We start from the raw sequence: 16274 nt of genomic DNA on the forward strand, positions 1-16274 counted from the left end.
CTCTACGGCGGGTCACTGCCGCCCTCCAGTGGCTCCGTGGGAAACAGCCGGCAGCGGCTGGAGCAGCCTCTCTCTCCCTGTACCCCCCAGTGCCGGGATCAGCCTCCCTGAAGAACTGCAGGAGCAGCAGAGAGCCGGAATTAGGCCGCAGAACGCCCAGGTGGGGCGCGGGGGGACACCGGSGTCTGAGCAGCCACCTCCCAAAACCCGGGCGAAGGGCCCCGGGTGCTCGGAGCGGGAGCCCGTGCTTGGCCCAGGCAGCTGCGGGTCCCCTTCCCTGTGGGGCTGACAGGATTTGGGAGCCTTGGACGAAGGGGCAGGAAACACGGGCARTGGGCTGCCCTCACATGTCCCATGTCCAGCGCCCGAGTATGGCACAGCCAAATCTCAGCTTCCTTGCAGGGAACGGCAAAGGCCCTAGTGAAAAGAAAAATGGGGTTGGAAAGAGCGGAGCGTGCATGTGTCACCACTGCCACCACCCATCCATGTCCCTGTGGAGGTTCTGGCTGCCCCTCGGGGCAGGGAACATGCTCCGGAGGCTGCTCGCTGCCAGTTCAAAGTCGCCACAGGGGACTCGTCGGCCACCTCGGGAGGGCTGTGAGCTKCCCTGGCAGCTTTGGAAACCTGGCAGTGAGAGCAGGGCGGCCCTGCAGAGCCTGGGCATGAACTCAGAGGCCACAGAGGCACATCGGGAAGTGGAGAGAGCTGTGCACCGCCTGGGGGGCTGGCACAGAGAGATTTGGGGTGAAGCTCCACTCCACTTTCACTGCCCTCCAGCCATGTCTTGGCCTGGGAGCCCTCCAAGCTGGGCTGTTGCAGAGTCATTGAGTCAAAACAACGAGGCAGCAAGGGAGGAGAGTGATACACAACAGCCTTCTGGCCTCAGGGGGCTCTCTGCATGGTTTTGGGGCCCATCACACCATAATAAACACRCCTTATGGCAATGGAACCACCCCGCGATGGGCTGCGGGTCTGGCTGTGAAGCGGGATCCTGCTTTGGGCGAGTGACTCTTCCCTGTGCGCTGCCATGAGGGCGAGGGGGAAGAGGGCCAGCTCCTCCTCTCCACGGCGAGCAGCAGGCTGCCCCACCCTCAGCGCCCGTGGCCAGCACCCTGCAGGCTCTGCTAGCCCGGCTGCCGTGGGAGCCCCGAGCTGCCCGCCCGGCCGGCAGAGGCACCGGGGCTCCCGCTGCTGCGTGCCCCAGATCTGCCCCGCCCGATAAGGCTCAGGCGGGGCSGCACAGCCACCCTGATGTGCTTAATGAGCTGATTCATGAAAATCGCTGCCGAACAAAAGGCGCACAAACAGCCCTGGGCCACGTTATGTTCGGTGTCTGCTTTGCTACTCTTACCTTCCCGCAGGTGCCGGTGTCCGGGCAGAGCGCGGGCAGAGCTCGGGCAGCCTTCGGGGTGAGCAACATCTCATCCCACCTCACCCATTCCATCCAGTTCAGCAGCACTGGGAGGGGACAGGAGGCCTGGGAAGCTATGAGTCCCTCTGCCCCTTTTGGGGGGCACAGATCCCACCCTTGGGATGCCAAATCAGAGCAGGCAGAGCCCCAGGCAGGCACTCAGTCCCTTGRACACTAAGATTTTGGGGTTGCCAGGTGACTTGGGCACAGTTTCATCTGTCCCAAAGGCAGGARGAGGGCAGCTGGAGCAAAGCCAGGATTCAAAATACCCTTTTATGGTCCAAGATGCCCAATTCCTCCTGCCCTTGAGAGGCTCTGGTCACCAGCCCCTCAGTCCTACAGAAKCTGGGTGCAATCCTTATTGGGGGTGAGTAGCTGCCTCATCTCACTGCAGGTCATATATATGCACAGCAGTACTCCAAGAGAGGGGCCAGCCATCGCCACAGTCCCTTTGGAAGAGCATCCCATCCTTAGGGCACCCAGCTCTGTGCCACAGTCCTTCCTGCACCACCCTCCCCACACCAGAATCCTGCCTGCTCTCCCAGCACCTCAGTGCCAGCAGGGTAGGGGGTGTGGCAGGCACCCAGAAGGGGTGACAAGCTGAGGGGACAAGCAGGGGACTCAGAGCAAGGGAAGGAGAGGACTGTGGAGCTGTGCTGGTGTCCTCATGTCCCCAAAGCCAGGCTGGAAAGGTCCAACATCGCCCCAAATGTGCAAAAGGGGAACAGTGACAAGTTGTGGGGAAGGGATCACACTCTCRGGTCTGGAAGATGGGCCCCAAAAAACTGCTGGGGATGCAGGAGAAAACCACAAGAGCGGTGTGAAGACCCTGAGGGTGAGGGACTGACAGAGCTGGAGCCACCTGGCTGATAGAGAAGCAAGTGTTCCAAGGAGAGGGCAGAGGCCCAATTTCCATGGGAGGAGGTGGCAAAACCAGCAGCTGAGGCCAGATACATTTGGCTCAGGAACTGGGAACGTCTGCACCCCTTGATGTTTCCCGGAATCCTTGCAGGAAATTCCCTGGCACAGAGCAGGAGCACGGGGGAGGCAGTTCCGGCTGCCCCGGGCCAGCAGCCACGCTGTGCCGCCTGTTCATCCCCATCACCAACAGCCTGGCTGCCTTTCCTGCCAGCCTGGCCTTGGCAGCGCGACCCAGGACGCGGGACAGCCCGGCCGGTGCAGCGCAGACCTTCCCCAGCCCGCAGCACTAGATGGTGCTGCAAGACAGCGCTGCTGCCCGGCCTCAGCGCGGCTGGCCGGGCGGGGAGGACGCTGCTTGTGGTCATCGCCTCGCCCGCGGCTTCGGGAGAGCCACGAGGGCCAGCCCCACAGCAGGGATGGGATGTGGCACCAAGCTGTGYCCCAGCAGAGGAGCTGGGCTGGATGCGCTGCTGCTTTGGCCCCGGAGCTGGGATGAGGTGTCCTGGCATCTCCACCGATACCTCCGTGCCTCACGCCTGCCTTCTCCCTCTTTTGACCATACTCCTGCCCTGCTGAGGATGCGCGAGTCCCCAGGGCACAGCAAACAGCCCGGTGGGGCTCCCCACGGCCAAACGCAGCCCCATCAGCTCTGGGGGTGCCTGTGGCCATCCCGCGGTGCTTCACGGGGTGCAAGGAGCACCAGCTCCAATGCCTGCTTGGGGACAGGTGTCCCGTGCTCATCCCTTCCCATGGCAGCGCCCCACAGCCCCGGCCCTGCCTGCTGCTCACTTCTGGGACACTGCTCCAGTGTCCAGTCCATCCCACGGATGGAGCTTCAGGCTGGGCATGTTCCCAGCACATCCTCAGCTTGGGAGCAGGGACAAGGGGGATTAGCCCCGAGACAGGAAACSAGCCAGCCCCAGCAATTGTTGGGGTTTGGTTTAACCAAAACTGGCTCTGCACCCTGCACTGCACCAGCCCTGCAGGGGCTGCACCCCAGGGCAGCTGCTCCGCGCCCTTGTGTGCCTCAGGGCCTCACTTGGTGGCAGAGAAAACTCAGAGCAGGCTCTCCAGCCCCAYGCAGGACCACAGTCCCTGCCACCCCAGACAGACCATGCAGAGCCACATCCCTTCCCTGCCTGTGGATCCAGGGCCTGGCAGTGTCCGGCTGCTGGGCAGGGAGCAGGTGCCTTGTACTTGCTATGGGTCATTGTCCTCCTCGGTGTGGCTTGTGGGTCAAGTGCCCCTGAGCACTGGGATGTCCAGCTTTGGGCAAAAGCTGCAGCCCCCTCACACCTCCTGCCCTGAGCCCTGACAGAGGGGTGCTGCTTCTCAGCTCCCTGAGGGAGCAGGGCCAGGAGSCTGCTCTGCCTGCAGGGAGGAAGGAGATGCCCACAGAGTCCAGAGCAGAGCGAGCTCATCCAACACATCCCCCCCAAAACCCAGCAGAGCCCCTCGCTGTCACTCCTCTCTCCTGGGTAGGAAAGGACACGTGCAAAGATCCCATCCCTGTGGATTCTCCAAGGGCAAATCAGGTTGCACTTTCTCAACCCCCAGCTGTTCCCCTTGCACTGTGTTTTCTTACAAAAGGAATGCAGGATCCTCTCCAGGCCCACATCTGCTCTCAAGGACAGCTCTTGATGCTTTCTCCCAGGTCTCTTCCTGGCCCACTCATAGCTCACCACCCCTCCCTCTGAAGCTGCCCAGTCAGCCATGAACAGGAGCCACAGCCCTCACTGAGRGTCCCCCTCAGCCCTTTGGAGAGGAGAGGATCAGCTCAGCCAGACGAGAGGCATGGGAAGGATGGAGGATCCACAGCGTCTGCACAGGAGGAGCCCCAGGCACCCCAGCTCTGCTTCCTCTCCAAAGCTCTCACCCCTGAGGGGGAAGGGATTGGGGTGGTGGCCCCAAGAACATCTGGCAGTGGGGGTAAACATTCAGCTGCGTTTCAGAGCTCAAGGACCTCCACTGGACAGGGCACAGCCAGGTGAGGGCAGAGCTGCCCTGGCTCAGCGAGGGGGACAGGCTGTGGGGACACAGCAGTAAGGGCCAAGACAGGAACGAGATGTCCCAAATCTGCTCTTCAGCCTAGGCTGGGCTTTCCTGCCCACACCAGGCAGCTCTTGAGGCAAGTGCACAGCATTCCTGAGCCATTTTGGAGGCACATCTTTGTTGGGTTGAGCCATGACTGGCCAAGACCCTGGGCTTCCACATTTCTGAGGGGTCTGTTCCAAAGGGACACCTCACATCCTGAGCCAGGTGGCAGCTGCTCTGCCACAGGAGCAGCTCTTCGTGTCTATTTTCAACATCAGCCACTCAAAATTGCTTCTGTGTTTGTGATTTTGAGGAGTCATGCCTGGAAGGCAGTTTCACTCATCACTCTCTTAAGTAGATGCCAATTATTTGCCCAGACACAAACTGCAGCAGTAACCAAACTCCAGCCTGTGTCTGGCTTCCAGTTCCTGCATTTCCCCACAGGGTTCTCCACCGAGCCCCCAGGGTGCTCCAAACTTCATGAAGGTCGTCAAGATGCAACAAGAAGTTTTGGATGATGCTAACCAAAAGCTACAGCTGGTACAGTACAACCTCAAGCTGATGAAACAGATCCTAACCCACTGCAGGCAGTTCAGGATGGAGACAGCTCTGAGTGCAGTTGTCCACAGGGCTCAGCCCCACTGGTTCTGCTGGCCATGACCTCCAGCAGGATGGCTCCACTGGAGAGATGCACATCAGGCCAAGCACGTGGGAGCTGCTCTCAGTCCACCTGGTTGTTCAGCCACACATAGGTGGCTTCAGCCAAGGTCCAGCCACCACAGAGTTCTTGGGACGGGCTGCCCTTGGTCAAAGTGGCCACAGGAACACATTGGCACAGCCTGAGTCTCTTCTGACACATACATGGCTCTCCTGATGCTCCCAACAGTACACTTGGGGCTGGTGTGATCTCACACATCTTCAGAGGTCAGCAGCACTTCTCAGAACAACTTCATCCACTTGTCTCTGTGATCTTCAGGACCAGTGTGATCAGTAGTCCAGGGAGGATTTGGATCCCTCATGACACACGGTGTCTGCAGGGTGGCATGGGCAGTTCTGCTCTCCAGGCACAGCTGAATGTGTGACCTGTGGCACAGCTCTGGGTGAGGGCCCAGCACCACTCCATGCCTGAAGATGCACGATGGCTGCRTGCTCTTCACCCTCCATCCTGTGGCATCAGCCCTCACTGAGCCCAGCTCTGGCCTCCAGGCAGGACTGGGATCATCTCCTGCACACCTGAAATAGGTGGGACTCCCCGGCTCTCAGTGGGCAGCCCCTGGCACAAGGCTGGCTCCTCGGGGACAGCATCTCCAAGATCTTCACAGCTGCCTTCAGCCAGCACAACTCCTGCAAGCCCTGGGCCCTGTCCCAAGACATTATCCATGTGAGCAATCGCTGCAGCATTTTGGATTCACCCAGATGGTCCCTGTGGCACTGGGCACCAAAAAAGACAAAGCGCCATGTTCCCCCCACATCCCTCCAGGACCCTCCAGGTGGGAGCCTTTTCCAAAGGACCCACCTTCCCAAGAGCCACAGCTGCTCCACCCTGGGATGACCCTGAATGCTGGAAGAACCCAGCTACAGACAAGCTTTTATAGGTCCTGGCAGGGTGTGGCTGGCCCTGATTGGCTGGGMCAGCTGGCAGGCAGCAGCTCCTGATTGGCTCAGCACAGTCCCCTCGAGCTGTGATTGGAGGGCTGCTGCTGCAAGGGATGAGGCAGCAGCAGTGACAAGTGGCAGCGTGTGGTTGGATGTGGGGAAGAGAGATGACAGCACATGATTGGTCAGACCAGAGTGTTGCYTGGCTGTGATTGGTGGAGGCAGCATGAGGCAGGAAGGGCCAGGTGGCAGCGCAGGATTGGCCGGTTGGYTGAGCTGCCGTGTGGGGATTGGCTGGACCAGGATCCTTGCTGGGGTCCATGCTCTGAGCTGTGCCCAGCCCCAGCACTGGCATTGGTGACACCGGGCACACCAGAGCACAGCGGGGGTCACGGGGTGGCAGGGGCAGCCAGAGCCACTGGGACCAGCACGAGGGTAGGGATGGGGCACGGAAACACCAGGGCATCAGGGGACGAGGGAAAGGGGTTTGCCCTCTCCATCACCATGGCTGCAGAGCCTCATGGCAGCTGGGTGCAGACCAGGGGCTGTAGGACTGGGGGTCCCTCTGACCTGCCCTGGCACCCCTGCCTGCTCCATGCTCAAAATCTCCACCTCCTGGGCCTTCACACCATCTTTGTGTGCATGCAGGGTGCCCACATTTCAGGGACACCTGGAACCAGCTYCCATCTACGCAGCTGCAGAAGTTTATTTGAATAATTTGCCTTGCAAAACTGCAAGTACCAGCTTGAATCCTGCACCGTTGGCACCCATCCCATCAGATCCTATCCCATCGTGGTGCAGGAGCCGTGCAAGGGCTGCCATTGTGAGGACACGAGGATGTGGATGTCCCAGCACTGCACCCATCCAGCCGGACGGTGACACTCAGCAGCACCGTTTGCCACTCCCTGATGTCACATCCCATAGGACCTCCAGATAACCCAACCTAACACTGCCACCAGCTCCTGCCACGAGCTCCCATCACCCAGGCAGGGCTGGACAGGGCCTGCAAATTTAGGCAGTAAATCTGRTAAGCTATCAGTTTGCACCACAATTAGGTGGATAATTAAGGACAAGAAGCCAGATTTTGAGCTTATTTGCCACCGGTGTTAAGTACAAAGTGAACTGGTCGCTCCCAGGGATCAGGAGGGGCTGGGATCCTCGCAGCCAGTGCACTAAATGCACATTTGTTCATCTATTAAAAAAAAAAAAAAGTAAAATAGGAATCACGTCCCAGCATCTGAACACTGACTGCTGGGATTGCAGYGTGAGAGGAGGAAATGAGACCATCTGGTGAGGCTTTGGCATAGCCTGSAGCAGTAGGAAAGGGGACTCCCCGGAGCTGGGGTGAGGGTTGGGGACCACAGTTACAAAGCAGGTTCTTGCAAACAAACTCCACACACCTGGCAGAGCAGGCTGAGCTTTTCCAAGCTCCAAAACCCTGAAGGAGGAAAAATGAGTTGGAGGAAGGTTAGGAGCACAGCAGCAGAGGCTTAGGCTAAGTTACAGCAGGTTTGGTTTGTTAGAGAGCACAGGCTGAGCCCATTGCCCTGGGGTCCCACCGCCAAATGTTGACCTTGGCACCCTAGAACTTGCAGGCTGGAACATCCTCCTCAGTACTAGCAGTGGCTGAATCCAATCCCTGCTGACACTGCCTCCTGCCCCACTGCCAGCAATGCTCCAAGCCCCAAGGGAGGGAAGGCATTTGCATGGCCTGAGCACTCCCTACCCAACAACCAAGGGTCAAGCACCTGCAGCAGGCACCGCAAGGGAAGATTCTGGGATGGGTTTCTCATCCCCACTACACAAAGCCAAACAATCCCCAGATTTGGCTGCAGACAGAATTTCTGASCAGCCCATACCCAGGCACCCCAAGCTGACTGTCCACATCCCTGACAGTTTGCCAGTCTAACCCTGTCCTACCACTTGCCAAGGGCAGCCAGAGCATGCGGGATCATGCAGAGGCCATGCTGGGGACKCCGGTGCAGCTCTCCACAGAAATACAGCCATGGAAACACTCTGCCTCTACCCCCACAGCAAAAGGGGGGGACAAGTATAACCCCCAGACCCTCCCCATYAACACCCTGTCCCCTCTACTCTCTTCCCAGCCCCAGTCCAAAGCAAAGAAAGGAAAGAAGGGGAAAAAGAAACTAAAACAAATGAAAACTAAAACAAAAAGCAGCAGTTGGGAAGCAGCCTTGTTAGGACAACTCAGCAAAATAAAATTCCGGTTTATTGTTGGACAACATTGTTTCACACATACATCAAACAGGCCAAAAAAAAAGAAAAAAAATAAAAATAAACAGCAATTTCATAGACAGAAAAAAAAAAAAGAAAACCTTTTTATCTTTGGCCTTGCCACCTCATACAAACCACGATCTATGGTACAGCTAAAGTACATACACAAAAAAAGTTACTGGAATGCTCAGAATAAGATTGTAAATTTTTTTTTGCATTTTTGTCTTTTTTTAATGTTTTTTTTTTTACAAGGTTTTGTTTTATTCTCCTTTGAGATAATGGTTTGGGCCTGGTCACACCACAAGTAAAGTCAGAGATAGGTAACAAGAGAGATATACACTTCAAAGCCCCCCTTTTGGTCAATCCGAGATCACTTAAAAATGGCGGACCTCCTAACAATATGTACAAAAATATAAAATGTAAATAAAAAATACAAACAAATTCTCCTTTAAAGTACTTTTAAGAAAGAAAGCAGGGCCTTGAAGTTTTGGTGCCTGGGGGGGGAAGGGGTCTGTGGGGGAAGGGGGGTTTTTCTCTCCCCGCTAATGGGCGAATCATTTCCATGTTCGTTGAGTGGCAGCGCCGCGCCGGGGGGCGGGGACAGGGTTCACTCTACTTGGTGAGGATGACCACGGCGGAGGGGGGAGGAAGGGGGTGTGTGTGGGACAGGGGGCTGCAACAGGAGTCCCAAGGGGGGACCCGAGGGTGAAGAGGACGCGCTGGCCTTTTTTCTTGGTTTGTTTTCCTCCTTATTTAAAAAAAAAAAAAAAAAAAAAAAATTTTTGCTGCCTAGTCATCTTCATCGGTTTTCTGCTTCTTGGGATCGACGTCGTCATCCTGGGGGGAAAGCAAAGCCGTCAGGAGATAGGATGGGGAGCAGGGCTGCCAGGGGCAGGCAAGAGCCATGCCAAGGCAGGGAATCAGGCATGGGGAAGTTTTGGGTCCCTCTCCTGCCTTAGGGGCAAGGTCAGAGTACCACACGTTTTCCCCTTCCCTCAGGCTAAATCCTCTCTTCTCAGGGAGCCCCTAAGTGCCCCCACCCAGGGCTGCCACAAGCACAGGAGGGCCAGGGCTCTACTTGGCAGTTGCAGACACCCCCTTAACCAGGGCAGTGTAGGAACACAATTGGGCTGCATCCCTAGAGAAACATGGGGAGCACACGGGCAGAGCCCCAGAGCCGAGTCCTGCCCAGCCCCCTCTGGCCCCACTGACACCCTCCCTTCCCAAGCCCTCTGGGGACATGTGTGGCTCTGAGGGGCTGCCTACTCTTCCTACCTCATCATCCTCAGCTGCCCGTTTGCCTGTGGCTCCCTCAGCTTCGTCGTCGTCATCACCGTCTTCTTCCTCACCTAAATGGTGGACAAACAGGGAAGATGTGAGACCTTCTGGGAGAGTTCCAGTACCACACACCTCTCCTCTGGGTTTAACCGTGGCTCAGTCCCACAATGTGATGCCATGTCCCATCTCCCCAGGTGGCAGAAACCCTGCTCATGACAACAGGTGACAGAGGACATGGTAGCTTTCTGGGCATCCCCCCAACTGACCTGACCCAAAGGGGAAATAATGATTGGCAGCCTTGAGTCTGGCTCACACTGCATTTGTAACACAGGCAGTGGGATGGCAAAACCACCACCTACCATGAGTGCCGAAATCACGGCAAAAATGAGGGGGAAAAAAGGGAGAGGAAAGAACTCTTTCTAGTGTCTGCTCTGCCTAACCACTCCAGATTACTTCTGCTTCCCTTCGCAGCTATTAGTTCATCTTTAATGAGTTAAGAGAGCCAGAACGCATTAGTTCTGAGTCAGAACACTTTCTAATTATCAGAACAGCAAACAAATGCTTCCAACTTATCTTACAGCCAGCCAGGAGGATGAGCAGCGAGCTCTGGGCTTTGACCCACTTTGAGCTCAAATAGGCCAGTGGATCAGAACAACTGAGTCAATCACCTTCGGCCAGTTTTGGAGGCTCAGGGGCAAGCCCAGAGGCAAAACTGCTTCTCGGCTGCAGAGACGAGTCTCTTGTGTAACAGGAGACCCTACTAAAACTTAGAGAGTTAAGGCCAGTAAGCTGGCTTTAAACCACCACCACGAGCCACACGTATGGACAGCCAGGGGGATTAAGGTCAGCCCATCCTCCCTTCCCCTCTCCTCTCCCTGCGTGTGCCCAGCTGCAGCGTGGTCCATGTGGTGGGAAGGGCCAAGATTAGCTCCCAGCGATGGATCAACACCCCAGCAGCCATCACATGCACTGGGCCAGTCGGCAGGTCAGGTGACAGTGCCAAGCTGATTGGGAGCATTTTTAGTTCTTTGAGCTGCTTTAAGCAAAGCAAATAATGAGATGGGATGGAGAGATGCGAGAGGAAAATATACCCTCAAGCTCTCCTCTGCTGTCAAACTCCAGGAGTTTGGCTCCAAGTCTTGGCTAAAACAGCTGATGCAAGCTGGACTTGCCTTTAAACCTCTCTCCTGCAGTGCTCAGGTGCAGCTCTCAGGCAGGGATCGCCCGAGGCAGCAAGAACGGACAGAGCCCGTGCCAGCGGTCAGAGCCTGTGCTGGATCCCCGCAAGGCATCCACGTCTCCAGGCACCGCGTGCCAAATCGTGCCTGTGCTCACTGAGCTGGGAAGAGCAGGGCTGGCACTGCGGGACCAAAGCTCCTGGGTTTGTCACAGCAGTATCCAAGCAACACTTCCACCCCACACATGCGCCTGCAGCACATGCATCCGCCCTGCTCCTGCCCAAGGGGAGCAGGGAGAGGCAAATACTCCCCATATSTTCCACGCTTAAGTAGAGCTGGGGGTAAACGGGCTCAGGACAGCACACAGCAGCGCTGCATCTATCCCCAGGGGTCAAACCACAAGTATAAAGAGGGTCACAATTCCCTACCATAGGGCACAGCAGGCTGATGAGAGTGTGCTACCCTAAAGGAGGTGGCTTTCCCATCTCACATTATCTGAACAAGCACTGGTCTAATGGTCACTGCATTTCCAGCCCGGTCCCTATCTCCCAAAACTAACCATGAGGTTAGTAGGTCAGCACGTAAACCAAAAATTCACAGGGGATTAACCTAGTAACAGATAATCAGGGGCCCTGAGTTCATTTCAGCATAGCAAGAATGGTTTTCTCCCAGCCTTAACAAGCGATAAAAATAAACAGCGTTATTCATCCAAGCAGATCTTGGGAAAAAAAATAATAGCAGGGAGGGTGAGAAGTGATTCGGCAAGTCACTGCCGGATTTCTAGTCGCTGCTGCCAAAACCCACTTCCAGGCTGGGTCAAGTCAGGAAGCAGCAGAGGGCAGGGGGACACAGGACACTACAGACAGAAGGCTCAAAACAAGCCTATTTACTCCAGCTAGAGGAGCAGGGAAGAGCCACAGGTTCCTCTGCTCATTTCCACACAGCATCCAGACCAGGAAAGGGCTAAGAGACAGGGCTGCATACGCCTCTCAGCATGCTACTCCATGAACAAGGATGGTGACCCACCCTCTGTGCCTGGGCCAAGGCACGGCCACGCAGGGCTGTCCCTGTGCCACTGGCCAGCGCTGGTGTCTGCAGCAGTGGCTGTGCTCACACGAGTCAAGGGCAGATTTTACTACTCGCACGGAAGGGCTAATGCGCTTATTCAGCGCCACGGTACGGTGCCGTCTGGCCAGCGGGAGGGAGGAAGGAATCTGCCCTCAACCTGCTGGAAGGGATTCAAGGCTGACTTCACTCCCAGCAGCGGTGGCTTGGGCAAGAAAGGAAGGAGCAAGCATGTCTGGCGGGAGCCGGGAGCTCCCCAGCCGCAGCCGCGAGGGGGAGATGCTGCTCTCCGCTCGCCTCCGCCTCCCAGGAGCTTGCTGTCCAGGGCAGGACACTGTCGGGGGGTGAGGGCAGGGGGAACAAAGAAAGTTACCATCACCCTCTTCTTCTTCGTCCTCTTCCTCGCCACCTTCCTCCTCCTCTTCATCTACTTCGTTGTCAGCCTCCTGCTCTCCATTTTCCTCGTTCTCCTTGGCAAGACAAAACATCACTTAAAAAAATGCACTGGGGACTGGAGAAGGGTGAAGAGACATTCAGCACAAATGCACATTCCCACCTTTCTGCCGAAAGCAAAGCACCAGCCCACCAGAGCCCTGGGCGCACAAACTGGTTCCGGCTTGCCTCCACACAACCCAGACAGCCCAGGCACAAAGGGCCAAGCCTACAGTAACCCAGGGCAGCAGCTTTGAGACAAAGACTGCAAAGGCTCTCATGATACACTTGAAATGTGACATGGTGATTTTCCCCCAGCACATTAAAAATAGTAAACAACCAGGTTCACTTGTACCCGATGTGTTTCCCAGCTCAACGGGTTGTAACACTGTAAATCCTAGTGGGTTTTAATTTTTTTTTTCCTCTTTATCCCTGTCTAGGGAAGAGGTGGCACTGGACAGTCTCACACAGCTGTCAGGGAGAGAATCCAAGCCCAGCCCTTCTCTTCTGCACATACATGAACTGCCCACAGGCTGGGAGTGTCTGTGTAATGTGAAGCGCCAGCGACTGGAGGGCTCTGCAGGGCTCAGTGCTGTCATTTGGAGGGGTCCCCTCGCAGCAAAAGCAAGAAGAGATGAAAAGGAGAAGACATTGGTGTAAGGACTGCCTCCCCCAGCAGATTGCAGTCATACTCACAGCGTTGCCGTTGGCCGGTGCATCTCTGCCATTTTCTGTTTCTTCAACAACTTCCTTCTTCTCTTTTAGATCCTGGAAGGAGCAGAAAAGCAGAGAAGTCACCCCGATTCCAGGTGTCTGGGTCAGAGAAGCTGCAGATCAGGTGTGAAAAACAGTCTGAGAGCGAGAGCAGGAGATGGTTTCTCTTCACACAGATTTGCTCTGTGATTTGGTCGCCACGTTCTGGCTCCTCCTTGGGAACGGGAAAACATGGGGGCGAATCTCAATACAAGTCAGCCTTGCCAGAGAGCAGCCATCTAAAAAAGAGACTGCTCTGTTTCACCTCTGAGCTCCCAAACAGACAGAGCTGGCCGCCTGCATATGCTCAACAGCAGCAGAGCTGGCTGATTGCCCATCTTAGCACAGTCCATGCAAGCTCCTGCAATGCCATGGAGAGCCGGCAGCCCCGTCCAAAGGATGGGCTCCACCGCCCCAGGGCTGCAGACGTTCACGGCTGCTCGGTACCTCCACAGCAGGAACAAATCCCAGGGACTCATTAGCAGAGGCTGTGGTCTCTGCCCTGCCTGGGGAAAATTATACGGCAATACTGCACGCCTGGTCTTTCTTGCAGCAGCAGAGAGAAGGCTCCAGCATCCAGCTCACAGTTTAAGTGTAACAGGATGGGGTGGGGGAAGAAGTCTATTTTTACACTGCTCCAAGAGCCATGCCTGGCTAGTTTGGTTCAAACCTCCACTGTGAGCAGAGTGAGAGGAGAGCAGGAGCTTGTGTGTTTTTGCTATTGATCACTGTCAAAATGTCATGCCAAGTCGCTCAGCAAACAGGCTGAGAGGATCCAACTTTATGTTCCCTCATAAAGAACACTTGGATTTAACACTGGCATCTCTGCTAGCATCCTCCTCCCCTTCTGTTCCTCCATCAGCTGGAGCGAGATCCTTCAGCAGTGAACACTAYCCCAGCCAAGGAAAGCAGGGAGGCCCTTCCCCAGTGCCAGCAGCACAGCCACAGCCGGCTTCTGCAGTGACCATGAGGTGTTTAAAAGTTGCTGGAAGCTCCCGCTCCGCTGCGGTGGCTTCTCCCCCTCCCGCCTGCCCTTTGCAGTGCTGCACCGCCCACGGACAGCGAGCGGGCACTTTCACTCCCGGGAACCACTGCCTCGTGGGAACAAGGCAGGGAAGAGCATGGTCCTGGCCCAGCCAGTGTGATCACTACTCCTCCCTTCTGGGAGGGTTTCTACAGCCCTGCAGGCTGTTCAGGGGAGGCAGCACAGCCGTTTTAGACCACTGGGGTACTGAAACACACAGATGATGTTTCCAGAGGCAYCCTGAGAAAGACTCTCCGGACGAAAGCTTTGATGGGACAACACCTGTTGGTTGAACCTTACCCAAGCACACCAACTCAGGAGTCTGGGGTAAAACAAAYACACAAGCTCCCTCCTCCTTTAACTGCTCACACACAAATTCCAGGCTGCCTCCTCCACACTGCCCAGTTCCACCAGTTTTATACACTGTCACTGGCTTTCACTGCCCTGTTCCCTGGAGACTGATCACAACTATTTGGCCTCTCGTACATCACTGGGCTACAGCTGCTGCCTCACACCAGGCACATGGGTATGAGGGCGACAAAGCAGTTCCCAAGTTAAACACATAGCAAGTCAAGCAGTCAGARTTTCCACATCTCACTGTGCCCAACAGTCCTTTTTAAACCGAGTTGTTCACAAAATGCAAACAATTCTCCTGGTGAAGGAACAACTCATTCTCGGGCATTTTAGCTGGACTGATCTCCAGCCCTGACCTTTCCCACATCACTGGAAATGCTCTCAGTTTAACCACCATCGTGATGCCAGGTCATGAAGTTTGTGCTAGCAACAGGGTTGCAGAGAGCATCACAGATTCTCCCTTTTCCATTACTAGTCCAACACAAACAGATGTGTGCAGGAGCCTCCAGACCAAGGGCCACTGSAGCAGCAAGGCTGCTCCAGCACCAAGGCTGGGACACAGCCTCTAATTATAGGTGTGTCAGGGCTGTTTGTCTATGRAATGAATAGCAGTGGTGTCGAGTCACATACCACCGACCCAGAAAGCTCTACCTTCTCCCCGGCCCCGCTTTTAACAGGATCCCGGTGGAAAGAGAGGGTGTCGGGACCCGGGGGMGGTGGAGGCGCCGCCGCAGCCCGCGCCTCCCGCCGGCAGGGGGCTCACCAGCGCCGCCACGCGCGCGACCGCCATTCAAACCGCGCGCCACTCTCCGCGCCCCGCTGATTGGCCGGCGGCCAGCGCGGCACCCCACGGGCTGCCGGGAGCTGTAGTCCCGGCGGGGGCGGCGCGGCGGACTCTGGCTCCCAGGCCCGCACGTGGTGGGCGCCCCACGGTACCGGCCGGGGGCGGCGCCCGGGCGGGGCGGGACCCCCCCCCCCCCATCCTCATCCCCGCCTCCCGAGAGCACTCCGAATGGCGAGGCGGTACGAGGGCGAACGGCTTCGGTTGCCTCCGCGCTTCTGGGGGGTTGTGGGGGGGGTCACCTTGCCGCCGTGCGCGCCTCCGCCCGCCCTGCAGCGCAGCCCCCCGTCCGCTCTCAGGAGGGCGAGCCGGAGAGGAGGCCCCTTTCCGCACGCGGTAAAGGGCAGGGGAAGGTTAACGGCAAACTTGGCCTCGTTCCCCTGGGGAAGGATGGGGATCGACCCGCCTCGCCTTTTCCCGGCAACGGGAGAGCCGGAGGCGGCGGCGACCGAGCCACGGCCCCGGAGCGGAGGCAGGGCAGCCGGTATGGGGGCACGGCTGCGGGATAGGGAAACAGAAGTGAAATCGAAATCTGTCAGAAAGGGCGTTTTGTTGGTTGTTTTTTATAAACCCTCCTCTCCGTGGGTTATTTCTCCCCCCCCCCCACCTCCAGCCGCTCTTTCCCCGGGAGCGGCGCGACCCTGGGCCGGCCGGGGCGTAGGGTGATGAGGGCGCCGGGCACGTCCCCCGCAGCCTTCCCACGCACCGGCCCGAGTTGGGTCCCCCCTCAACTTTCCCGGCCGCGGCCCCGGGCTCAGCGGGGCGCACCGCGGCCGCTCGGGGAGCGCAGTCCCCCCGGGGGACGCTCCGCCGCGGCTCGCAGACAAAGGCGTGCGCCGGGAGCCGCAGCAGGGACTCTCAAGTCTCCCCTGCCTGGTACCGGCGCTCCCCAATCGCTTTCCATCACCTCCACCAGCGACTCGCAAAGTTATCCCGCTGAGAGGAGCTCGGGCCAGGGCCGGCGCCCTCAGCCCCGCCGCCCTAGCGCACCAAGGCATCTCCACTATGGCGGTGCCCCCATAAGGGCAACTCCAAAAACCGCAAAAGCCCCCTCGGGACATCTCCGGGGCACCCTCTACTCCCCCGCCACCTCCGAGGGCAACTCTGAAATACCAACCCCTAATTCGGGACAGTCCCTACATTGCAGCTGCC

At 57.3% G+C, this 16274-nt stretch overlaps 1 protein-coding gene across 3 annotated transcripts in view; it reads right to left on the reverse strand.

The window, feature by feature from the left end:
• Nucleotides 1-8170: 8170 nt before the first annotated feature.
• PTMA (prothymosin alpha) overlaps nt 8171-16274 on the reverse strand; it is a 9103-nt gene continuing 999 nt past the window's right edge. The window contains exons 2-5 of one of the 3 annotated variants that reach the window (XM_057367172.1): nt 12847-12918; nt 12092-12185; nt 9473-9546; nt 8171-9034 (exon numbers count right to left, since the gene is read on the reverse strand). In XM_057367172.1, coding sequence (XP_057223155.1) covers nt 8987-9034; nt 9473-9546; nt 12092-12185; nt 12847-12918 — 288 coding nt within the window. In that variant the 3' untranslated portion in view covers nt 8171-8986. Of the gene's footprint in view, nt 9035-9472; nt 9547-12091; nt 12189-12846; nt 12919-16274 lie in introns of all 3 variants that reach the window. The other 2 variants (XM_057367173.1, XM_057367171.1) reach the window with 2 other exon arrangements.

Source organism: Malurus melanocephalus, unplaced genomic scaffold (assembly GCF_030028575.1).
Source record: "Malurus melanocephalus ecotype Western Australia unplaced genomic scaffold, MMel_1.1 scaffold_75, whole genome shotgun sequence".
Classification (NCBI taxonomy): Eukaryota; Metazoa; Chordata; class Aves; order Passeriformes; family Maluridae; genus Malurus; species Malurus melanocephalus.